This window comes from Tyto alba, unplaced genomic scaffold, assembly GCF_018691265.1.
Source record: "Tyto alba isolate M040663 unplaced genomic scaffold, T.alba_DEE_v4.0 Super-Scaffold_40, whole genome shotgun sequence".
NCBI lineage: Eukaryota > Metazoa > Chordata > Aves > Strigiformes > Tytonidae > Tyto > Tyto alba.
The window spans coordinates 29,221,816-29,248,733 of record NW_024881316.1 but is presented as its reverse complement, the minus strand read 5'-3'; the positions used below and the strand labels follow the sequence as shown (position 1 = coordinate 29,248,733).

Below are 26,918 nucleotides of genomic sequence, written 5' to 3'. Positions count from 1 at the left end.
AGAACGCTGCCAGGGAGAGTTCCTGGCACTGGAACGCACCCATCGATACTGCTGATGTGTCAGAGCCGTCCCTGGCACGTGGTTACCCTGTGACAACTCTCCTGATCGATTCCCGCATGCTGTTGGGAAGCTAGGCAGCTCAGGAAGTGTTCCTAATGAGTAGTTTGCATAAGGCTGTCCTCTCACAGGCAGTAAGAAGGGTGGACAGAATGGACATGGCCTATCCTGTGCCAGCTGGCTTAAGTGCCTGAGACTTTATCAATGCTCTTGAGCACATTATATTTCCTCCTGCAGATGTAGGCTGTGTATGCCGGGCCCTGGACTTCCCACAGTTTGGCTGACTTGCGATGTTTTCTCTCCTCTAAAGGACAGCAGACTTCCATAGAAGAAGAGACAACATTCACAGTTATGGGCTAGTGGATGTACAATACATTATATTGCAAACATATTTCGTATCTTTGTATCACTTCAAGTGCAGAAACAAGGCTTGGAGTTGAATTCTTAAATCTATAGACTGCTCTTTATAGTCTTCTGCTGCTATTGAATAAACTTTCTGCCTTTACCCTGGAAGGGAGCTTATTTCATTATGAAGTTTGTCATGAGGAGGCTGCCTGGGTACAGCTGGGACTGCAATGATGATTTCTGGAAAGAGAGAACCGCTGATCACTAGTGAACACACATATAGCAGGCTCATTGCTGCACAGTAGCTACAGAACTGCTTATGACCTGAAAAACAGTTTCTTAGAATGGGATTAACCCCCCACCTTCCCTTAGCTGCTTTTGTAGACACATGATCTTGCAAAGAGTATGCTTGCCTACGAGCAGTCTCTAGACTGTGATCTCGCCAACAGGCCTGCTCTGCATCAGATCTGTAAAAAGTCATCCAGCTGGCCACCAGATAGTCACGGGGCCTGCTCACCGAACGAGCAGCATGTGTGCCCACTGACTACCCACAGAAGTAAAAAAGTACCTCTGCTTTTTAAAGTCTTGGTGCTTGTGCTTTGCATTCAGATGCTGACAGTGAGTCATATGGGATATCCTTATGTTGCCTGAGATGGCATTTGTTTTTTCAGCATAAATTTTTTAAGAAGTAGTGCAAACATCCTGTGAGATAACATTCTCAAATTTAGGCTATACTATCAAAACGTTACCATTTATCAGCAATGGCTCTAAAAACCATGTGATTCACTTGTCTCCTCGAGCTAAGAACCATGGTTGGGAATGAAAGAGGAAGCTACTCTGCCTCTAAAACTACTGAGTTTTTATGTACACTGAAGCCACCCTCCTTCCTTTGGCACAGAGAGATCAGAACAGTCCAGAAAATGTCATGCACTCTATCAGCTAATGAGGCATCAGTTAGGGCTTTTACTCATAGTCTTAATTTGATGTAGAAAGGCAGCTTCTGCAGCTGCAGCTATATAACTCTAAGTGAACAAGCAGGAGTCAGCAGTGAACACACATATAGTAGGCTCACTGCTGCACAGCAGCTATAGAACCAATTATGGACTGAATAAAATAGTTTCTTAGAATGGGCTTAATCCCCCACCCTCCCGTAGCTGCTTAAAGTTTAGGATTCTGGTCTATGTTAGTGTCCTCCTGCAGGTGATAGTCTACAATCAAGACTTGCTTCACTGGGGCATTTATCTTTATTGTGCAAAATAAAGTATCTCTGAAAACCTAAATACAGAATAATTCAGAGGGGTGGTCTCTGGAGATTTCAGGGAATACATCAAAGACCGTGAAAGGCAACTACAAAAAGTGTGGCTATTCTTGTAAGACTTAAATTTCCTCCTGCTGGTTCAGTAGTATTTCCACAGTAGCTTTGCCTTGGTGCAGCACTGTTGCATTGGTGCAGCACTGCAAAGCTGATTGAAGATAATTTTGAAACTGTCTCAATAAATGAAGCACTGGTCAAACCAGAGCTGTCTTTATCCCTGAGATTACATGCAGAGAAAATTATAGCCAGAAATCTGATTTGGGGTTTTTGTTGTGTTTAGTTTAGTTTTGTTTTGTTTTGGTTTTTTTACTTTCTATCAAACATCAAGCTAGCTCTGTTTGTAATACTGATAAAACATTTGGGAACTGTATCAAAAGTTCTTCAGTTTTGGTTGCAGTGATGATTGATGGGATTTTAATCCTGCTGGCATTTGCATCAAGTAGGAAGTGGGGAAAGCCCTTAAAATGCTCAATTGGCTTTAATACCCCTAACATCTGTTGAAGTTTTTGTTTTAGTTATATATGTTCTCTGGCTGATTTCAGTGCTACAGAAATTCTTAATGCCTCATCTTTACTCTCCCCGGTAGCTGTCATTGGGCATTGCCTCTGAGAGTTGGAGGCTAACAGAGATGACTGAGCCAGGTGCATAAATATTATGTTATACTTATGTACAATACATTATATTGAAAACATATTCTGTATTTTCATAACTTGAAGCAGGGATTTTGGAAAGTATCATCTATTGGATGCAATGTATATATTTCTCTATATAGATTTAAAAAGTAACTATCACACATGCAGACTCCATGTGTGTGGTCAGTATTTTGGAAGTCCCGTTGCCGTGTCAACCAACTGACACGGACTCAATTAACCTACAGAATTACCAGCCCCCTCTCATTCCATCATATCTATCTCTACTGGGATTGACATGCAACCTGAAGATTAAATACTGATTTTCTTTTGTGAGTAGTGAAAAGTCTGTTTTTTAAACTAGTAGTGCAACTTGACTTTTTAAGATTTTTGTAAATTGATGTGGCGCGTAAGGAAAAAATGTATTTTTCAGAATATAGTTTTGAGGTTCTGAGGTCAATAAAGAACAATGCAAGAAGCATTTTTATAGTTTAGTATTATGAATGTCCATCAGAATTTTCCCCTAAGCATACACTCAGTTCATGTATTGGTTATGAGCCTGATTTAGACAATCAGTTCTGCTCTGCTTTTATTAAATATAGATAGGAACCCTTATGTCTGTTATAATCAGCTGAAACAAGAGCATGCTTGAAACTGTAGGGCTTTTAGCATGAAAATTTCACCAGTCTTAGAAGACAGAACCAAAGAGAACACATTTTCTTGTTTTCACGTACACCATGAAAGCAAAAGAAGTCAAGATATCTTTACTGTCTTAGCATGGCGTAATAGAATAGAATTGGTGAAAACAGTGACTAATGTGTGCTATTTAACAAAGCTAGAAATTCTACCTGGCATTTGTTCCAAATCCCAAATGCAGTGCCTCTGTTTCATAACCACCAAGGGAACATGGAACAGTACACTGGTTAAAACTGTCCACCAAATACTGCATTTGATCTTCTCATTCATATATCTTTCTTTCACAAGGTCCTTATGCTGAGGATCATGATGTTTACTTTAAAGATAGAGCATTTTTAGTAACATTGTAGATTGATCTGTTCATAGATTTTGATTGCAGAAGATTTCACTAACTTGACATCCCATAAAACTAAGCCAAAATATTGTACCAGGTGTTTCTAAACAAAACCTAACCCCTCCAGGACGAGCCAAGATAGTCATTGTATAGCATTTCCTTTATGACCTGCTTTCCTAGGTTAATGTTGTGAGACTGGGTTTCATATCTCCCTCTCCACCTTCTTTCAAGGAGAGCAAGCAGGTTTTTGTCCTGACTGAGAAGGTGTGTTAATCTCTCATCTCTGCCTGAAGGGATTAAAATTTACATCTTGTAAATCCTAGAAGAATGCTTCCTTCATCATCCTGGATGCTTAGTGTTGACAGGAGTCAGGTGCTTCCTGGTATCCAGGGAAGAACTCCAAGAATGTGTGAGCAGTCATGGCAAACAGTGCACCTAATCACTTGAGAAGCCTCGGGAGTCAGACTGAGGGTGGGTGGAAGTCTCGGGTATTGCAGTTTTGACAATATATATGTTGCAGAGTAGGAGTTTGGTAGCATCTAGGCAGTTAGCATCTGTTAGCATTTGGGAAGTTAGCTTAGATGGAGCCCTAAGAAAACGTATTTAAGAAAATGGAACCTGTTGGAACATTATCATCTTAAATCTATCAATGTGAATTTCAATTATTGACTCCACTGAAGTCATGGGAGCTATTGCACATCTTTGTACAGTTCAGTGTAAACACATCAGTCTAAACTCAGCTTCTGCATGCATAAAAAGGCAACACTTTATTTATCTACCTCATATCTCGGTTAATACCGCCATTGTACTTTGAGTCTATACTAGTCAACATTAGTAAATTTAAAGGGAATATTCCTGAGCATTGGAATGAAATTGCCTATGATACTAATTTGTCCTCGGTGTATCTTTGGCCCATGCCAGCTATCCCATTCCCAGATTCATGGTGGAGTTTACCTCATAAAAGGGATTAATGCAGTTTCTGACAGTGTCCACTGTCTCTTCAAAAGGAAGAAAGCTACATTAGCCATACTGTTCAACAGCTCGTGTGTTACTCCATGCCAGCTGGTCCCCATTCCAGACGTGCCAGAGATGTCTGGGTACATCTAACTTATGAGGAAAGACGCAGTCTGACATTCCTGAGTTGAATTGGTGTGCGCTCAGAACACAGGCTGCTCCTTCCTTATGGGATGGTGACCAGAAACGACACAGAATTTGTAACTGTAAGCTAGGGGAGACCCAAGCAGTTTTTTTGTTGATTTCCCAAACACCTCTTTCAGTTCTGCAGCTGCATGTACCTTTTTCCAAAGAATTACTTTCGGTGAAAGACTACTTGAAATGTAATTGTAGCAACAGAACACCAAGCTGTATACTACCTGGCTTGTTTTCCACCTTCCCTATCTCCTTTAGGTGATCCTAATGTGTCAATATTTGTTATGACTAACTTGTAAATATAGCCATACCAAGTTATGCCATGCAAAGGGCCTTTCTTTCTCACCGTTGAACTGCTCGCTCAATTTATCTTTTTCTCTGAGTCTTAAGGTGACTGGAAACAAACCACCAACCAAAGAGGAGGAAGGATTCTGGAATCTTGACAAAGTGTTCTTGCTCAGTCTTGCCTCCGGGTGTCTTTCTTCATCATGTGGTACATTTTTCCTTTTTTTTTTTTTTTTTTTTTTTTTTTTTTTGGTAACTTCATTGTGACAGCATGGGCTAAGGTTTTTGCAGCAGCAGACAAAAATGCTCTTTATAAGCTGTTTTTAACGGAAAGATAAATCGGCTAACATAGGTAAAAATAATAAAGCCGTACTTAGGGAATACAATGGCATCAAGTAAGAGACGCGAGACGGCAATCGCCATTTTCTCGTCGGTCCGCCGGAGGGCTGCCCCCCGCCCGCCCCCTGCCCGGCGGGAAGCGGCGGCTCCGCCGGGGGGCGGGAGGGGGCGACCGTTAACGGACCACCCCCCACCACCCCCCACACCACGGCGCCGCCTGGCGGCGGGCGGCGGCGGCGCCGGAGCTCCGGCTCGGGCGGCGGCCGCTGGGGGGCGCCGTTGGAGCCGCCCGCGGAGGGGCCGGCGGCGCGCGCTACCTGCCCGCGGGGGGCCGTTGGGGGCCGCGCGGACCCGCCCGCCGTTACCGTTGCCGGGCGCGGCCCGCGCCGGCTCCGCGGGGGGCGGGTCCCGTCGCCTCGCGGGGCTCAGGAAGCGCGCCTGCCACGCGGCCCGGCTCCGCGCTTGCCCGTCCCAGCTGCCAAGGGAGAGGTTTAGCCACACAATCAAAGTAAACAGGAAAGTTCAGCCGGATCGGGTTTCACCCCCGCTGCTCCGCACGTTCCGAGGGGCTCCGCGGGGAGGGCAGCGGAGGACTCGGGCCGAGTTTACTTTTTTTTTTTTTTTTTGGGGGGGGGGGGGGGGGGGGGGAGGATGCGTGTGGCGGAGGCTCCCGCTGGAGGGGTCCGCCTTGCGCAGGGAGGCTGTCGCCCCCCCCGGTCTTCCACCGCCGGCTCCCCTTCGCTCGGGCTGTTACCCTCGGCTGAGGGAGCGGGCGGCTGAGAGAGCCGGCGGGGCTCTCCTGCCGGAGGGCGCTGCCTTCGCCCTCTCCCTCCTCCTCCTCACCCCACCCGGCCCCGCTGGGAGCGCTTCCAGGCAGCGCCGCGCCGAGAGCCCAGGAAGCCGCCTCGCCACCCGGGACTGCCCTTGCCAAGAACCGGCGAGAAAGGCGACACGCCCGCCTCTTCCACCCAGACCCCGCTCCAGCCGCCTCTCCGCGGGCTTCCCGGTCGGCGGGAGAAGAAAATAACCATTCCCTTCCCCGGCGGCTCGCCCCCGCCCCAACACCTCCCCTTCCCCGCCGCAGCCAGGCCCGGAGTTCCCGGTAAACAGGCGGCTTCCCCGCCCGCCCCCGCCACCCGGCCCCCCGCGGGGGACGGCGGGGAGCGCGGCGGCTGCGGCCGCGGGGCCGGGGACCCGCCTGACGGGGAGCCGCGCCAAGGCCATGAATATTTCAGAGGCTCCTCAGCGCGCTTCTAATTAAAGGCTCGGGCAAGGCGCGTCCCCCCCGCCCCGTCCCCCGTCCCCATCTTCCCGCCGCCGCCCCCCTCCCGCTCCCCGCACACACACACTTGGGACCGTCTCCTTACGTCGGAGAGAGGCGAAGGAGTGACTGAGCCCTGCCCGGGAGCGCCGAGCGAGGGGGAGGGACGGGGGGGGACCGGGGCGGGAGGGAAGGGAGGGCGGGAAGGGGGGGGCTTGTGCAAGCAGCGACGCTCCCGAGGTTGCCAAGTGGACTTTTATTGTTTTCCACCCACTTCCAAGTCGATACTATCTGCCGTCTCATGTCCATCCTATAGCCTATATAAGCGGCTGCGCCGGGGCTGGCGGCGATGGAGTAGTTCGTGGATACGGCGGGAGCGCAGGGACGGGACGGGGGCGGGCGGGCCAGCCGCGGAAAACTTGGACACCCCGCCGCTCGCGGGCTGCTGCCGCCCGGGGAGAGCCGGGGCAGCGGCTCCGGGGGGGGAAGACACCTCGGCTTCTGGGACGGAGAGACAGGTAAAGCGGCCGGGAAGGGCCAGCGACCCTCCTTCCTCCCCGTGTCTCTCCCCACGCCCCCACCCCTCCCGCCCCGTTGAGCCGGAGCGCTGCGGGGCCACGCCGGTGACAGCCCGCGGGCGGGAGGCGCCGGGCGCCCGCCGAAGTTGGCAGGGGAGAGCCGCCGCAACGCAGCGTGGGGCAGCCGTGTGCGTGGGCCGGCCGCCCGCGGCACCCAGCGCAGGGGTCAGGTAGCCGTCCCAAGGCGAGCGGCTCCGGGGCTGAGGCAGCGTTCCCCGCCGCGCCTGGCTGCTGCTCCCGGTGGAGGTGGCCGTGGCCGCCCGCGCCCCGTCCCCGAGCCGGGAGGGAGAAAGGACCGAGAGTGGGAAGGCTGCCGGTGCCGCGCCCTACCCCCGGACAGCTGCCCCCCCTCCCGCCGCCCCAAGCCGCGCACCGCCCGTCCCGGCGCTCCTGCCCGCAGCCCCGGCGCGGAGCCCTGCAGCCGAGGGCGGGTGGGAAGCGGGGAGGTGGGGTGGGGGCTGGATGGGTACGCAGCTGCCGCGGCTCTCCGGCAGAAAAAACAAAAAAAAAAAAAAAAAAAAAAAAAAAAACTTCAAGGAAAGTTGTCGCCCCTCGCCCGCTCCCCGCCGCGGGCGGGGCGATAGGCGCCGCTAGCCCGTCGCCACCGGCGATCTGCTCGCCCGGGGCAGCCCTCGCCTCGCCCCGCTCCGCGGCTGCGCAGCCGCCGGGGCCGCGGGGCGCAGGGCCAGCCCGGGGGGCAGCGGCGCTCCCCGGGGCGCACCCAGGTCCTGCCGGGCCCCCCGCAGCCCGGCGCCGCGCTGCCGGAGCGGGGAGCGGGCTGGGCTCCCCCCCGGGTAACCTGCGAAGCAGTCTCCGCGCTTCCCTCCTGTAACGTGTCCGGTTTCAGCCCCGTGAGTCTCCCCACCTCCGACCCACCCCCCGTTTTTCTCTTCCAGTGAAATAGGAGGCCTCCCACAGCGGCGGATCCTTCCTTTTCATCTGCTCCTGCACCCTTCGGGTCAGACTGCAATGAGTGGACTGAGGTCTCCTGGGCTGCTAGGGCTGGTGCTCTTAATGCTCTCAGCAGGATATTGTAAAGAGAAAACTGACTCCGCAGATTTGAGGGAGAGGCAAAGTCTCTTAAATCTCATCATGGAGATCATTCAGGAACTGAAAAGGTACCACCTGGAGAAGGACAGTGGGGTGCAGTACTTCTCCAAGCATGACTATAACTTAGATCGCAGGGAAGTGGCCGACTACGGGGGATACCAGGACGAGCAGAGAGTCGGTAAGTCACAGTCCATGACTTAGGAGGGGTTTTTTTTCTCTAGGGTGCCTTGAGAAATGAGACATCACATCAGGTTACTAATTTTATATCAAGAATTCACCGCTTAATATACCTGCAGATTCCCTTGTGTATCAGAAACAGACACAGACAGCAAATTTGGAATAGAAAAACTCCATTCACATCTCAGAGTCTCTTGCTCTCTGGATACATTATTACACAACTGAAAGTCTGACTTCCTGTGTGTTGGCTTTGAAGGAAACAATAAGGGAAAAGACTGAAATGGGCTGAGATCAAAGAAATAAGGGATGAAAACTCTCTTTTTCCTGGAAGTTTACCACTTTTTAAAATGTACATGATTTCAGTGTTCCTTGGAAATGACCCTAGAAAGGGTTCCCCTGCAGGACTATAGTGTGTCCTTACAGATCTCACATCTGGAAGTCTTTCCTGCAGCTCAGCTTCACTAAACTTTTTGCCCTGCTTGTTAGTCCCTTCTGTTCTCTGGAGGTAGCACCTTTGAAATACTAGGGAACTGGAACGCAGTACTACTCTGTCACTGTACAAGCTCTGACCACTTTGGGACACTCCTGCAGTCATCCTTCTACTCAGCTGAGTGGCTCTTCTCTAACCTCTGGTGAAAGCCTGGGTTGGTTTGTGAGATGTTCAGGGTTGTACAGAGCAGTCCAGCAGCAGTCATACCGCGCCACATAGCGATGGATAGTTGCTGCTCAGTTTCATCGTGTACTTCTGTGCATCCAGCTGAAAGTTGATTTGGCTTCTGCAGCTGCTGTATCTTATTTACTGCTCACTGTCACTCCCCCAGCCCCCTACAGCATTACTGCTGCTCATCTTACCCCTCCTACCGACTTTCTGAATATTTTCCAGCAGATATCTATTCACCTTTTTCCAAACTGGCTTTCATTTTGCTAGTATGCTATTTATTTTGCCTTTATTGATCTCATAAGGCTTCGTTGTAACTTTTCTTCATTCTTAGTTGATATTCAAACATCCTCATGATTTGCATTTGGTGGTGGTTGTCATGAAAATGTTACTTCTTCATCTGGACCACTAATGAATATAAAAAGGAAGACAGTTTTGCTCCGCTTAAGAACAGCATAGTGAGAACATTTTGTTTCATAAATGTTGAAAAGTTAGAGGCCAGATCTGCACAACTTGATCTCAGTGTGGAATGTGGGCCACCCTACATCAGCCTATTGGTGTGAAACATCTGGTTTGTGCTGAACAGTTATCTATGTAAATAATAAACCTACTTTAGAACAGATTAGTTAGTAGTGGTGTCACTGACTCCTAAGCAGGATTTTTCATTCTGTTATTATAATGGAGTTTTTCTCAGCAACTCTGAAAAGGAACTACTGCTTACAGTCTTTCATTTCAGTTTTGGCATCATTTTCTCTGTGAGCCTGTCCCACAGGAAATTTCTGAGTGAAGCATGTGTGTTTTTAATGCTCTTCATGACATAATTAGGTCAAATATGATAAGGTCAATTTTACTTACACTGACTAAAGTTAGAAGTAAATGAAGAATGACTTTCGAGAAGTGTCTAACCTCACAAGTGAATCAGATCTGGATGGAAATGCTCTCTGCTTTATATCTGATAAGAGGTGCCAGGGGAACGAAAAAGGCTGCTCAAGCATTTATGGTCAAATAAATAAAGCACCATGCAGTGTATCATACACAATCAGCACTAAGCTATCAGCATAGAGTTCGTAACGGAAAGCAATCAAAGATAGCTGTAAATCAGGAAGAGACAAGCAAGGGTTAGGGCTAAAATGGATTTCAGTAAACCAGTTTCATTTTGCCATCTGCCGAACACAAAACGCAAGGCGGTAAACCGCAAGCGTAGGGAGCCAGAAGAGAGCAATTTGCTTGGGACCATTTCCTGTGAATTTTATTTACTGCTAGAGGGGCAAAAAAAAAAAAAAAAACCAACCCATTCCTGTAAGTAGATCAATCCAGTTTCATGATTACAGAAGGACAGTGCTTGTACAAGCATACCTGTGACAGAAGAATGGATATATTTGCATAAGAGAATTAAAATAGACTAAACCAAACTTGAATATATCTTTGTGTCTTTACTAGCAGAATATGTCATTTCTGAACTAAAATTTCTGGAAAAATGTAAATCTAGGTAAACTATGATAATGGAATTCATAGAGAGCTAAAATCTGACTCAGTTAATCTTCATCATCGTTAATGACTGCACACCTAACAGACGTTGCTTTTTTCATCATCACAGTGTGTTTCACAGTGCATTTTACAGTGGTTTCTTATGTAAAACAAATGCTTGCAATTTGGCCCGCTGTATGCAAGTGACTTAGCCTCTGTGTTTATTCCCTGTCCTCATACTACACTTGGCAAGCATAGTTCCAGTGCAGCAGAGTGACTACTCTTTTCTTCTGTCCAACAGAAATAGTTCCCAGAGATCTGAGGATGAAAGACAAATTTTTAAAGCATTTGACAGGTATGTTTTAATTTTACATTGCTATCCATCATTTCACATACATAGCATAAGCTGCACTCTTCTTCCTGTGAGCTGTGCTGATTCATAACTTATTTTTTCTTTATATTTCAGGTCCACTCTACTTTAGCCCAAAATGTAGTAAACATTTTCATCGGCTTTATCACAATACAAGGGACTGCACCATCCCAGCATGTAAGTGCCAAAACCAGAGACTTTCATAAAACAGCAGAAAACTCTTAAAGAGCTCTGTGAGGTACCAGTAGTGATACAATGCTACAATACATTCCTTGCAATGAAGAATTTGGAGTGCTCTGACATGGACTAAGTATGCTTTACTGAGTTGCTAGAACAGCATCAGCGTTACAATGAGGAAAACACAACTTTTTCACTGCAAATACACTGCATAGAATGGCTGTAAACACTGCTTCCTTAGGTACCGATGTATATGCGTCTTTGGTCCCAAACCAAAGGTGTTTGTTTTTCATAGGAACACATAACTCCTCTCACAAACCTCTAATCTATAATTGTTAGTGCTTCAGATTCAAGATAGGATCAGAAATCCAGGTGGGGCTATTTCCTTTTCATTGATTATTTATGTAGAACATATTTTAGAGACATTTTATATTTTGACTGTTCGGCTACCAACCTACCAGTGATGTTGACAGTGGATCTTTGCAATGCTTGTCTTCAGTGAATTACTGAAGTATAACTTCCTAAGGCTTAGTAAGAAAAAACTAAAAAAAAAAAAAAAAAAAAAAAAAACCAAACAGTGCTGGACAGACATAAATTAGCAAATGCAGCTTATGATATCTCATCAGTGCTGGCAGCACAGAGAATTAAAATTAAAAAATCAAACACTGACATTTATCAGTCAGTAGATGTGACTCCAGATTGATACTGAGGTGGACCTGTTGAGTAAGCAGATGTTATTTTAGTACAGCCTTTTCAGAACTGAAACACACTTTATTTTACTTGTCTGAGGTCAACCAGTTGGGTCAGTAGCAGAGCTGGGAATAGAAACAAGAGTTACAGATTCCAAGTTTTAAGTATTAATAAATATTTCAGCCCAATATATTTTAAAGGCATATTTGGTAAGAGTAGCAGACTTTTTCCCTATTTGTAAGGCTTCAGATTAGGAATACCTTGAAAAGATAAGGATTTATAGATAATGGCTAACCAGATCACATTCCATCTAGTAGGATGGAGGAGGAAGTTGTTCATAACTAGTCTGTTTTGAACAAGCAAAATGGTCATATTACCTTTTTCATAAGGATCACAACACAAACATCATTTGACTCAGTACTAATGAGTACTTCAAGCTGTGTAGCTAAAAACTAGTTGGTCTTAAAGTCTGAATTAGCCTTTTCCTCCTGACAGGTGTCATACCCACCGACATAATGTCTGGATAATGGAGGATAATTTGTATGAATAGCAATTACAGCATATCTATGCTGTGAGTTAGGGACTGTTAGCATTGCATCTCTAGGAAACATTAGATGTAGTTACTCATTAATGAAATAATGCCTAACGAAAATCAACATCAGTCACCAGACTGGACCGACTACCATCTCCTTAAAGTAACTTTCTTCTAGGAAAATGAGGTAAACAACATGCTTTAATTCCTCATACACAACATGATGTTACTTTTTGGTTATATCTTGATTTCAGGTAATATTTCCTGTTCATTCTTTGTAGAAATTCAAAGGCCCAACAAAGAAATGAAAAGTGTCTATGATGCTGCAACATGATGGTAGCCAGTACAGAAGCATTTTGTTGGCATAACTTCTAGTACTTTGTACAGCATAGTAGCATTGGCACCTAAAAAGTAATTTACTCTGCTGTCTGTTCATAATCAACTTTCACAAGGTTTGCTTTCAGTTTGGCATGGTAAAGGAAAAAAAATAATCCCTTGATTAATTTTGCAGTTTTGCCTTGGTTCTGCTCCTTACAATGAATGCATCAAAAAGCAGAAGGTAGATAAAATAAGAACTACTAACAATAGGACTACTGTGGAAAAAGCCAATTTTACTAGTTTTAAGATGAAACTTGATACAGTTATGAATTAATTGGTATGATGTGGTCACCTGCTCATGCTGGACTTAATATTCCTATGACTAGGAGATGTTGTTCATCTAATTTAACAGTTTTTCCAGGAAGAAAATCTATTGGAGAGTTGCGTTAAGTTGATGGACTTGCTCACTGAGGGATAGATTTCAAAGAGGGGTGAGCACTACTTACTCTTCCTCTAGTATGAAAATACTAGTCACATGTTTAGATCCCACACTTAAGCACAGACACAGATGTATAAATTTTCATACATACATACACTTGGAGAGCCTCCAAGCACATTCATGCTATGTGTTTATAGACAGTACATATGCAGAAGTGAGTTGCATAGTTACATGTGCCATTAGACATGGCTTTCAGTTACGCAATTTTTACACATTCATTTCTAATTCTGAGGAGCTGATTTCTATACTCTCCCAAACTAAGGTGTTCACTGAACTTTATTATGATGATAATTTGCACACTGTTACCGGTTTTGATTTTTAAAGGCCAAACTGGTTACTTTAGTAATCTCTTTATGCTCTTTTTTCATGACAGACTATAAAAGATGTGCCAGGCTTCTTACTCGGTTGGCAGTAAGCCCAATGTGCATGGAAGGATAAAGGTAAGCTTTTTCTATAACAGTAATGACATTCTACTGCATACCAAAGCAGTGGATTTTGTGTTCCATACATGAAAATCCCTTGGAGTATAATAACAGTTGGCCTTTGGCTAAGGTATTCCTCTTTCAGAGTACCTGAAGTAACTGGCTTAATCTGGCTAATACTGGCAATAAACAAAGGGTACCCCCTACTGGAAGTCATTATATAAAAGTCCATGTGCATCAGCTGTGAATTATTCATAGCAGCATACAGTTAGCAGATAGTGAATTTGTTGTTACAGAACAACGCACAACAGCTGTAGCTTATTTGTCAAAAGTTGACTCAGTGCACAATTGCCTGTATTGGCAGCAGCAGCCCTTTCATATGTGCAGCTGGAAATCTATGGCGTACGTTTTAGTATGAGTTAATATATACATAGCTATACACATGAAACCTTTATAAATGCAGGTAAGTTGAGGGTGCTTTTATAGTAATTATAAGGTATTATTAGTAGCATTGATTAACTTTAAGCTACTCTGATTTCTTAGGATTTTCCTTGTGTTCACCTCTCATGCCTATGGGTTTATTCCCTCCCTTTTTGCTTAGATGTACCTCTAATTCCTACAAATAATCAGGGAATTTCACCATGCACCAAAATAAAAACAAAAGCCAACCAACCAAAGAAGTACTTCCAAACTATCTCTAGAAAACTGACACGTAAGAATACAAAAGGACTAATGTCCTCAACCTTTACCTGAGACAGAAATGTGACCTCTGACAAAGGGATATGTAATAACCCATATGGATTTGTCAGTAACAAAAGCTGTCAAAGAGATATTTTAACTCTCTGACAAGACACACATCTTATGGAAAGTCAGTGAAAAAAAAAAAAAAAAGCAATAAATGTTAAGCATCTTAGTTTATTTTTTTAAAGCATTAAGTTTTGCATGGCATTCTCACAAGCTAGGGAAATGCCATCAAGATAAATGTACAAATGGCTGAAAAAAAAATACAAATAAGTTACTAGTGCTTCACTGTCAAAGTAGAAAAAAGGATTGAGCAGAGTCACGCAGCTTCATTAGGGGTATGATATTGTTAAATATTTTCATTAATAACTTTGATGATAGAAGACAGCATATTTATGGATGACAGTAGTGTAGAAGAAGCAACCATGATAGAGTACAATCTTGAAATTGAAAATAATCTTGGAAAATTAGCTGACTAGTCTAAAAACAGGATAAAATTTAAAGGGAAGCAGAATTACGAAGTCACACAGGAGTACTCAACTGCAGAAGTACATGGCAAGTTGTGAATAGCAAAAACATAGTTCTGTAAAAAATGTAGGGGTTGTCACGGATCACAAACTGAGCATGTCAACCATGTCACACTTGAAAAAAGACAAACAACATACTGGAATTTATAAATAGAAACATTGTTTATAAAATATCTGAAATCATCATTGTTGCTGGAATACTGTATTTAATTAAGGACACCATGAAGACATATGGGTGCTTCTTGTAAGAGTCCAAAGAAGAGCAACATGGATGACCAAAAACCTAGCAAACTCAATTTACAAGAACAGCTAAAAGGAATTGGGATTATTTAACCTAAAGAAAAGACTGAAGGAAAACATGATGGAGCTATTCAGTTTCACATAAAGTGACAAGCCAATCTCTCTACCCAGTGTGGATAAATAAGACATAATTTGTTTAATTTTGCAAGAAGAGAGGATTCTAGCCAGACATTAGAAAAGACTTCTCTAATGGCAAGGGCAGAGGTGATATATTAAATCATTAGATGTACTTCAGCATCCTGACTTCATGCTAAACTCCTGAACACTTCTTTAAGCAATTTTTGCCCGACTTCGTAAAATAAACCTAAATTAGCCCAGCTTCAATGCAGAATGTTTCTAATGTCCATTAACTGTTACATTACTTCTTGTCTTCATTTGAATCATGCAGCCATGGAGAAGAATCTCTTATCCATATATCACATGTTCAGGGATGGAATAGTGGAAACAGTTAATAGTACAATTAATACAACTGTATGAGGACAAATAAAAGTTAGCAAACCAGTAAATCCTTTGATCTAACTAGGAGAGATGTCAGGGATTCAACCTTTCAATTGTAAAATGCAGAAAGGAACAAATTAATTGTTATATAATGATATTCAACTGCAAAAAATAGATGAATAATGTTTTTACCAGTAATAATAAGCAGATCCATCAGAGGAGGGAATTCTTTTCTCCCTTTCCTTAGAAGTTTTATCTGTTTCTTTACATCCTGTCATGTAAACACAAACTCATAATATGAAGGAACAGTAACTAAATTAGCTCACCCCTCAAGCTGGGAGTCTATTTTAAAAAAGTCCACCTTGTTTTGCCAACAACTCCTTTGCTCAACTAGCAGGCATGTTTCAATGAGTAACAAGCCTCCTCTTCTGTTACTCTCCCCACAGATACAAATCATTAATAGTATCATCACTCTTAAGCAACCTGTATCTGTTGAAAGGAAGGCTATTCTCCACCACATAGGCTTTGAGGTCCACAGGTGTCTCCGTAAAATTAAACATCCTTCCTCCACAAAGCTTTTCTGCTGCATCAGTTCAATTTGTGTGGGTAAGACGTCCCCTCTCACAGAAAAGTATAATGCAGACTTTATTTGTTTTCATCATTTCATGGACTAAGCTGTACAAAAATAGGCTCTTTTTGTATTTTTCCACTTATCAAACCATCCTCTTTCTCCACGAAGTATATAGCTATCGTTAGTCCAAGGGGTTTTCAAGACATTTCAAAGCTCTGAACATACTACCACTTGCAGAAAACAAGACAAGATTTCAAAGCCATTTCTTATTTAAGATGGCTCTCTAGTCTAAGAAGAGTTCAGTCTGGCAACCAGTAAACACTTCTGGTTTCTGCCCTAAGGCTACTAGTTAGTATCAGTTCTAAAGCTCAGACTAACTCCTAAATATTAGATAACAAAATTTTCTTACGTGATACTACTCCCCAAAGGTCTAAATTCACAAGTAGAATTTGACCATTTATATTAAGTGTAATCGCAAATACATTTAAAAAGCTTTTTAAACTCCAGTATTATAAACTAGTGAAATAGCACATCCTTGATTATCCACAGCTACTGTTTTTTTCACAATAAATTAGATTTCCTCTTTTACTCAGTAGCTGATTTTCATTTTATTGGAGGCTTATGAGTGGGCTGGGCTACAGAGATTTTCATTTTATTGGAGGCTTATGAGTGGGCTGGGCTACAGATGAATTACTGCCTTTTGATACCTTGGCATACCTTTTAGTGCATTTTTCAGATCCATGGACATCTGTCCATGGTTAGAGATCAGTTGGGGTCAAGGGAAAAAAAAAAATTATAGATTTGGTTTTTATTTGTACTTAAAATGCATTTTGGACTACCATAGCTTTTAAGCACACAAGACACTGAAACTCAGTGCTAAGATCAAACAAGAAAGATGCAAAACCAGGAATTAAGCATCCATTACAGTCACAATGCCTACCTAAGGGCAGGGCTAGGGGTGCGTGACACAGTGTGTCTTATGGAGCCTCCACTTTTTCTCATTTGTCCTACACACAGTTAACTTGGCTCCATCTTCTCTCTTTTTTTAGCGCATATGCTCACATTTTGCCTGTTGCACAGATACAAGCAACGCAGGGGCCCAGGAGCAGCCCTTTTACTTGTTGAGATTGCATGAGTGAAGCCAGAGCAGCATATTTATATTACCACATCACTCAGTAGTCCTCTTTTTTTTCCAATCAGCAACCCAGGCCGTGTTCCCTGGTTGCCACCATCACCATCTGAGACTAGTTTTATTCTGCAACACCTTCTCGTGTTCAACACAGATATGCTGGAGTTCTGTCTCTTATGCTCTTTTTTTGTCCTGTTCTTCAGCATCATTTTTCTCCCTGTTTCCTAATAGTTCCCATACTCCATGCTTGTTTTGCTCCACCCCATGCAGATACATCCAACAGCCATTATGTTGTCCATATCTGAAGCAGGTAAGAAATGTCAGGAACAAGATCCTTCAAGTCTTCACCTGATGTTCCCAATTCAGATCTTGTGGGTTTCCTGTGACAGATAATGATGAATCTGAAAAATCTATCCTCTTTGACAGCATTATCACAATCACTTTGGCTACAGTCATGCAGATTTTACTGCTTTTGTCTGAAAACTTCAGATGCTGCTCCTGGTGCCCTCCCTTTTCTACTACCTGTTCTTTAAGTGTTTGCTGCAAACCAACTCATTAAGCATAATGTATGCTTAAGACCTCCTTGTACCATAGGGACTAGTTCAAGGACTAAGGACTGCATTATCACGTATGATTACATACTTCCATTTTGAAGATTTCTTCTAATTACTAGACTGACAAGTATTTGTGTGTGTTTAACTTTTTAAAGCTTCTACAGTTATTTCAAAAGAACAAACTAAAATTAGTGACACAGTTTTATACTAATAAATAAAAGGCTAGTGCAAATAGTAGGAATCTCAGGCTAACCAGAGAAAATGAGCATTATACACTATTAAAAGTGTATGAAAAAAATTTACCACTTGCTTCTTTCCTAGAGAAGCAGATATAAATAACAATATTTAAAGGAAAAGCAATATATACAGTATTTCTTGTTTAAAGTACATGATAGGGCAAGAATAAATATATATACATACAAAGGTCAAATATTCTTTATAAAATTTCTAATAAGCTAAAGCACACTGATAACTGAAATTTCCTTTGGAACTCAGAAAAATCTGTCTAAGCACCTCAAGATATATTGACCATACTAGTAATATATGTTAAAAAACCTGGAAATACAAGATAAACTTGGACATTCTAAATACATAAACAGTAAACTGAAATACCTTTTTTTATTTCAGTTTTATTTTTATTTATTTACCAAAGTATTTGAGCTCTTAAGTTTTGCATCAAGTGTTTTGTAACAATGGAAACAACAGCCCTTAATTGGTTTCTCTCCTACATACTTTCTTATCCACACTAACATTGAGGGCACTCAAGAAATGTCAGACACTTCCATCTCATAAAAGATGTGCAGGTAGAATTAAGATCTGGGTTTTGCCTATCGTTCAGTGAAAGCAGACCCTTTTTTTCTAGAAAGTATAGCTTGATCTGTCATCTACAACTTCCCATGACGTGTTCAATCACCTCTGCTTGGTGACAGGAAGTAGCTCCCAAGGTAACTAATTTAAGACTTTTATCAGAACTATTGCTTTGAATTAAATAGGCAGACAGTGTACATGGTTAGCAGTGTAGCATAGTCCAACTTTCTTAAGAGGCAATTTGAGTTTTCCTTACTATGGGATCTCCGTGGCTAGCACCAGATGTAACATCTTAGCATCTTCAATGCATGGATCTCTTTGATGCTCACATCAGAGCAGACTTCCACCCGGGTATTCACACTTGGGGAAGGAATTTTTTGATGTTAGTACATGTGAGTTCTGGCACTAAATACTACTGGCTCATTATTTTAAACTTTGTATTGATATTTAAAACACTAAATTCTTCTTGTGTACAGATTAGGCTTCTCTTACAGTGTTTATCATCATGCACAGGTAATGACTAGAACCAAATTTGAAAAGCTGTAATATGCCTCTATATATGTATCTCTTTCATTTGTGCTTTTTAAAATTAGAACAATTGCCTGGTTTGGTTGGTTTCAGCTAATATTGTTGGTTGGGTTTGTGGTTTTTTGGTTGGTTGGTTGGTTTTTTTTGTTTGTTTGTTTTTTGTTTTGTTTTTTTTTTTGTTTGTTTGTTTTTTTGTTGTTTGTTTGGTTGTTTTTTTTATTATTTGCATTAGCAAGAGAACTAAGAATCAAATGAAAGAGGAGAAAGGAGTTGTATAGCTACCTACATTCTCAGAGACTGCAGTCAAATAGTATTCAAGATCTTCACTAAGACTACATCTCGTTCTCCAGCTAAATTCTAGTCTAATTTTCCTAGAGTGATGCATATAACATAGACTATGTGAAAAAAAAAAAAAATACAACAGATTGATCAATGCTAAAAATCTGGGGCCTTTTCAAGGGTTTCTGAAAATACCAGGGATTTAGAAAACTGCATTTTAGCGGAGCACAGGACTAGATGAGATGACAAATAAGAACCCTATGCACTTCCAGTTTTTCACCCTCAGTGAGCTGCATATTCCCATTAGTCCTGAAAAATCTATTTATTAAATTCTTAGTGTTTAACTTGTCAGTTGTACCACACACTGATCAAACCAAAAGCATGTTAATTTGGTTTTAAACATCACTTTTAAACAACACAGCTTAAATATGGTACAGTAGGGGCATATATACAGAAAATGAGCTAGATGGAAATGCAAGACAAGGAGAATTTACATCAGTTTCCCCTCTGAGGAGGGATATTTTTTTTTTTTTAAAGTATTTGTTCTATCTTCAAAGTCAGAAAAAAAAACTATATTACATTATGCTTTTCTGTAATATTATTACATTTCCTAATAGCTTTAAAAAAAATTGCAAAACTAAGTATGTTTAAATACTAACAAGTATTTCTGTATGCAGCAATGGCTTGATTTCCAATGGATTATGTTAAGTCTGACTGACTCTGCATTCAAATGATTCTATTACAAATTATACTTAACAAGTAGAAAATGTAGAGAAACTCAAAATATAAAAGAATTCACACTGATCATGGGAAAGACAGTGATGTATGTTCAGGAAATATGAAAGTTTTAACTGTGAAAAATTACATCAGCAGAACTTTAGTATCAGAGAACCACTGGTTTTTATCTCCCACATGGACTTTTGGTGCCTATGATACACAAGCTTCAGCTGAATCTGTTTGCATGTAAGAGAGGTATCTTTCACCCATGCAGTTCCTGTTGACTAATAAGACACAGTGCATTTTTTACTTCAAAATAAGGGCATTAACAGGTTGTTTTAGAAACACATTAAACTAGATAGACTTGCAGCATTCAAAGGTCACCTGTCTAGAAAATGTGGTTGCAGAAAACAAACTCAGAAGTTACTGGAGAGAGGATAGATTTCTAGATAAATACACACAGAGATGGTTATATTGCATTTTTTCAGAAGGCTTCAAGATCTGGGAAGGGAAGGATCATGGAAACCTTCACTGCTCATCCTTTGAATTAACATTCCTAGAGTACAGACAATATACATACATAGGCAATGTGGCAACCTATAATTTCCTATCAGTGATTTTAATATGAATGTCATAGAAATGTTTCCATTTCATTCCAATAAACTATTCTGGGAAGAGTTAATAGAAGAGTCAGCAAATTAAACCACTGCAGTGTTTGTGTTGCCTCAGTGTCTGCACATCCCAGGGACTATATTTATATGACGATCTCAGAAAGTTACTTCTGCTTGTTTTTTAGTTTATATAAAGTCCAAATTTCTTCACTAATGGGCCCAACAAAACATCAAATCCTTCCCAGATCCTTCAAACCTAACCTTGACAGATTTGTATTATTGGACATCGTATCAACAGCTTCCCGACACCGAGACATTAAGACAGAAACTTGCAATCTGTTAATACTATCCTGAGGTTTATTAACTTTTTGACTTCACAGCTGCACTCAGAAACAGGATAAACACACCTTTAAGCACGTTTTAAATAGGTAGAACTGTATTTTCCAAATCTGTCTACCTAAAATGAACCAGCACAAAAAGGCACTCTTTTCCAAAATTTCAGCCTTGATTAACAAATAAAACAGTAATTTATCAGTCAGGCTGATAGGAACTAAACTGAGCTAAATTCGAAATGCACCATTGGAGCTTTCTAAAATTATTACTGAATCCTCCCGTTTTATTTACCATTTTCAATATTATAAATACATTCTTAAACACATGTGAGTATAAAAATGATGAAAGGCAATTTTCTTCTTTCTTTTAATCCACCAGATGTTATTACCATGAAAAGAAACACCAAGAACCAAGAGAAGTGCCTTGGAAACCAACAGGGAAATAGAACTTACTACCTTTATAACATATTCCATTGTGAACAAGAGATTTATTTTTGCAGATTGACAGACTACTTCCCATAATTCTTTTAACATGTGTTTTGTATGTTGTCAACAGATTGACATTCTTTACAGTAGTATAACTGCCAGTAGTACTTAATGCTCCGTACTTAAAAAACACACTTTACAACTGACGTGTAATGCTGCCAAAAATTATGTTAACACAAATATTTCACCAAGAAAATTGATGTTCTATTGCTTAATTCTACAATTTTAAGGAATGTTTGTTTGTATATCTAGAACTACTAAAGATCTGCTCCACAGTAGTTGTGGTCACTTGATATCCTTCATGTTCATGCAATTTTTTTAAAAGTCTGGTTAAAACAGACTTGCACTGGGGTCACATTGTACCCTAGGAGTACAAATTGCATGACAAATGGGAACATAATTCCAAGTAGACATATTTTTTGGGACAGTGGAGCATGGATTTTGTACACTAACACAAGCTGCCATTAATTTACTTTATATAATAAATGTATAAAACATTCCAGCGAACGTGCAATATGTAAATACTGTAAATAATAAGCGTAATAAAGTGTTTGGTATTAAGTTTTTCTCAGTTTCCTTTCTGTTCACTGAATACATATAAACAAGCTATTGTCTGGTAGCTACTATCATTTATCCACACTTAAACCTCTTTCCAGTAACATTCACTGGAAAGAAAGGTATGTCCACCTCCGAGTAGTCCAGTAATTTGGACCCTCTCTATGGATTTGTGAGGATGGACAGATCTGTGTGTTCCAATCCCACAAAATGCCCATGACCACAGGGCTGCCCCAATTCTCCACAGCATTATAAATCAATCTTTTTTATGACAAACAGTTGTTTTGGGTTTTTTGTTTGCTTGGGTTTTGTTTGTTTGTCAAAACAAAATCTGCAATCTATTTATGATAGCGCAAAGCAATATAATCAGTAAATGTCCAATAAATCATTTTAGTATTGTTAAATTTTTAAGGAGTCAGTGAACACTTACTCAAGAAGCTCTGATACACATTTCTCTTTCTTCCTTAAATCAGATACTAAATCTAGTTGTCATAATAAAATGGCTCAAACAGGAAGAAAATTTTCTATGCGGTATCTGTAGATGAACCTCAGGTACTTTCGTCTTAATACTGGCATTTAGCTTCCATTTTATCCTCAATTCAAACCACAAAATGTAAAACCAAAATGAAACACAATCCTCCCCACCCTGAGAAATAGCTAGGAGCTGGGATTCTTGAAATTCACACTTAAGAGCCTTCAGGATCTAGCTCTTTAGAAAAAAAAATGGCATAAGTACAAAATCCCATCCTAGAACATGGCTGTATTTAGTAAGGGAGAATTACATATTTTACATTTGCTTTCAGTGATCACCAAGTGCTAAAGTTTCATTTCTCAATGGAAGTAATACATGCATACCAAAAAAATGGTAGTTGAAGGAATCTACTACTATAGGATTCACTTAGCTGCTCCTTTGCAGTAAATGTGGGTGGAACTCTGTGCTTCTCTATGGTTCCACTGACTGAAATCAGATCACAGCATATTACTTGACATGGGAGCTTAAACTAGTATAAATCTTTCTTTTTGTAGTAGGACACCTGAAATCTGGTTAAATAAAAACTTTCTAGAAAATTTCCCTGTAAAACAGTAATTTATTTAATGACTTAATAATTGAATATAAATAAATTAATCCCATGGAAGTTTTCTCTAGATTTAGCAGAAGTCAGCATGCTTTGACAGAAGATACAACTATACTATAGCAGATTTTTTTAATGTAGGTCTTAGGTATAAGCTTACTACCATAAACTAAAACAAGCTGTGGTGGGGGAGAGGGAGAAGGAGTCAGTTCTGTATTTTTTCATTGAAGAGTACATTTTTCATGAGTGGTATTTTAAACCTGTAAGAGCTTAGTCATATGTATGAAACATGATTTGTGTATTAATCCTATATTTACTGTTTTTCTTGGAACCCAAATAATGGTACTGTGCAACTGTCCTCCCTGAAGGCAATTCCTATTCTGTATTCTACAAATTCTTTTAAAATACAATGCTGCTCTCCTTCCCCTCCTCCAAAAGAAACCCACTACGGATAAAATAAATCAATCAATCAGCTTTTTCCTTCTGGTAGAGACAGTGAATGATTTAGCCAATAGATTACTTGCTGAAAATATACCTCAAGGCTGAAACTTTTAAAATCTCAACGCAATTTAACACAAACAGTTTTGATTTAGTATCACTATACAGGAAGACTCCTAAGTCTAGTAAAGGTAAACAACCATACCCTTTTATCTCCTTTCTGTTACCCAAGCATCTCAAAGATAAAGATTTAAGACTTGTAAATCCTAACTTTCATATGTAGGAAGCTGTAGGTTCAATTCCTATTCGGCCATGAATGGGAAAGCACAAACCATCATGTTCTCAATCTTCAGAGTTACTTTATTTTCACTGAAATATTTTCAATGTTCATTCTGGCAGATTATGCCTAAATACTTCCACTTCTGAGGTCTGTGCATAAAACCACATTTAAGATGGTTTGTCCCTAACTGCTCATCATTTTCCCTCATTTATTTTGTCAAAGCATTCATGAAAGAAATGGAGAAAAAAAATTTATTGAGTCAGCGCTTGATCTGACCTGAAATATTGTATCTATTACTCTTTGTCCCCGATGTGAAACACCTATTAACTGTTCCATCTACCACTTGCCTTTTTGTAAGCAGGTTCTTAAGTTTTCTGTCTGATTGAAGTTTTAGCACAACATGGAAACTTCACTAACACAAACACATCTGTTCTACAGCAAGAGTCCCAGGAAACTTAATCCCCTTTGTGCAGGCTGCAGCACACACAGAGTGGCACCAGGATTCTTCCCCCCCTAGGATTCTCTATCGAAATGCATCCCTCTCCCAGAAGGCAGAGTGGGTGACAAATACAGAGGCTACTCTAGTAGTCTGGAAGGCAGACAGAGGCAAAACCAAGGATAAATAGTAAGAAAGGAAGTTTTACAGATCCAGTTTTAGAGATAAAGTGATGATGCCAACGTTGATATTATTCAAAATAGGAAAATTATCATGGTACCAGTTATATTACTGATCTCAGTACATTTATGTTTCTATGGCAGAAATGAAAGGTGATGTTCAGACAGACAGGCATGTATTTTTAAAAAGCATTCAATTTTTGTCCAAGAGCAGAATCTTCTACTTACTGGCCTTCTGTTAACTTTATATTACATTACAGATGGACTGTCTTCAGGTTGAACTGTACTTTCAGAGAACACTTTTGACAGGCTATCCATTCTCCTGAGTAAAACTGCAAATATTGTCCAACAGCTGATAGGAACGTACCAGAACAAAAATTACTTCTTCTTTGAATTACTGAGCATTTAAACTAATAAAAAAACCCAGAGGTTTTGCTTGCCTAAGCTTTGAAATAGCGCTAAGAGCAATGTCTGCCGGAGGGCGGTTCTTTTCATCTAGCAGGCTCAATATGAAACAGCTTCAGGCCAAAGTCTGTCTAACGATACTAGGATGACACACCTAAGTTATCATACAAGAACTATTATCTCGCAGACTCCCATTGAAAGGTGATTTAAATTAACTAAGGGCACAATGAGGAGACCTCAGTTTAGCTAGTACAGCACATGAAGAAGTAAGACTTTACTTTTGCAGTGCTTGTGAGAAAGCACTGGAAGAGTTTACAGATAAATTTATTTTGAGTAATATACTTAATTATTACATTGATGTGTGATAAAATGGTTGATCATCTAATCCAATTAAACCTTTTCTATATTTTCTAGCTAGATGACAGAAAAGCTAAAATATAAAATTAACGTGAAAAGGTTTTGAACCAACTGAGGCATAATTTTACAATTTAAATACATCAATCAAGTAAACCTTACATAATTCAGGAACAACTATTTATTTTCCTTTAGAAATACGATGGTGAAGTACTAATGAGACTTCTCCAAAAATGCTTTACAGCATCTAACACATTGCTCGTAAACAGTTTCAAAGTCCTTTTCGTTTCCCTAGAAAAGAACAGAGGAAGATGAATGTAAGAATAGCATTTGATATTCTCTACTTCTTGGGTAATGAATAGCAATTCCTTATTCACCTTTTCCCATGATACCAAGATTTTATAGAACCCTACTGTATCTTCATCCACTTCTCTTTCCTAAACTGATGACTCAATCTAATTGGTTGCTTTTCGCTGGTATTATTCAACAAATTTGATCATCTGTGTCCATGTCTTTGTCTCTATCTTCCTTGATTACATCCTTTTTGCAAGGAGGCTGACCAATCAGGGCTTCACCTCATATTGAAAATATAGGTGCATTCCATTATTTAACTAATTGTTATAAGCATAAAGACATGTTTTTGTTTCCTATCCCAATAATTTATATTGTTTTGTTAAGTCATTTAAAAAAAAATATGTTCACACTTGGCTTTGTGTAACATCAGATTATATATCATATGTCAACTCTGGGATCTGGGAAGATTATATACTATACATACATAATTTTTAATCAAGCCACCCAAAGAACTTCTTACACATACATAGTATGGATCTTCAATAATAAGTTGTTTCTGTGGATCATAAGTTCCAAGTAGTTCAATTTTGGCCTTGCAGTCTTTAACTTGGTTGCCTTTCCTCTTCAGATCTCTGTAAAAGATAAAATAAAATTTTCTCATTTTTCTTCAGAACTTATTTGGCATCAGCATGTGATGCTCATGACCATTTCTAGAGAACACTGGAAAATAATATGCATCTGGACTCAGTCGATTCAGTAGACTCCCTATGCTGCTGCTTGTTTTTGACTGTTTCTTGTTGTGTGGGTTGTTTTTTTTTTTTAATTGAGTATGGAGGGGACATACATAAACTTAATTCAGAGCGTAAACAAGCAGCCGGGCACTTGACCTAATGCTTAAAAGAATTTTGTAACAGTAAGTTCATCAACTCCTTCCTCAAATCAATTATTTAGTGCTTTCAATATCCACCTTTAGCTTGTAATGAACAAAAATAACAGAAATTATCTAGGTATTTTTCCAGAAGTCTGAGTAAGCTGCTCCCATCTGTTCAAAACCAGTGTTTTAAATTGGTATGCTTCAAGTTCTCTCAATACTACCTCTAGCTCGTGAAGTCCTACCACATTCAGTTAACAGAAAATGGTAAATCGGTGAGCAAGACCTGTCTTCTCTTTGACATACTAGAACATTTCATCAGTTGTCACATTCTTTCTTCTATATTACCTCCCATTGATAAAACATACTAGTTTTGAGATGGTATTTTCCCCGTCTACCTACAAATGTCTGTCCGTTATCCCAAATGCAGTTAAAATGTACCTCTCATCATCTTCAGATTAAAAGCAGCTCGTTACTATGATATTCACAATGCTGAACAGCCAGAACATATTACATTCTTTTAATATTATTATACATCTCAAATCAACATTTTACTTATGCAGCATTAAAAAAGACAAAAACCCCTGTAAGTACTTAGTCATAAGCATAGTAAGCTTTAAGAAATTAAATTCCAATTATTAATTAATTCTGATTAAGAAATTAAT

At 40.6% G+C, this 26,918-nt stretch overlaps 2 protein-coding genes across 3 annotated transcripts in view; one reads left to right on the top strand and one right to left on the bottom strand.

Annotated features, from left to right (window-relative positions):
- Positions 1–6,163: 6,163 nt before the first annotated feature.
- ALKAL2 (ALK and LTK ligand 2) lies at positions 6,164–21,360 on the top strand. Its single transcript, XM_042802947.1, has 7 exons — positions 6,164–6,251; positions 6,727–6,928; positions 7,885–8,216; positions 10,642–10,695; positions 10,807–10,887; positions 13,300–13,366; positions 21,262–21,360. The coding sequence occupies exons 3-6, from the start codon at positions 7,958–7,960 to the stop codon at positions 13,362–13,364; spliced, it is 459 nt and encodes a 152-aa protein (XP_042658881.1). The 5' UTR covers positions 6,164–6,251; positions 6,727–6,928; positions 7,885–7,957; the 3' UTR covers positions 13,365–13,366; positions 21,262–21,360.
- The window catches only part of ACP1 (acid phosphatase 1), a 23,519-nt gene continuing 17,485 nt past the window's right edge, over positions 20,885–26,918 (bottom strand). For both annotated transcript variants that reach the window (XM_033009831.2, XM_033009830.2), the window contains exons 5-6: positions 25,909–26,014; positions 20,885–25,379 (exon numbers count right to left, since the gene is read on the bottom strand). In XM_033009831.2, the coding sequence (XP_032865722.1) occupies positions 25,302–25,379; positions 25,909–26,014 (184 nt within the window). In that variant the 3' untranslated portion in view covers positions 20,885–25,301. The remainder of the gene's footprint in view (positions 25,380–25,908; positions 26,015–26,918) is intronic.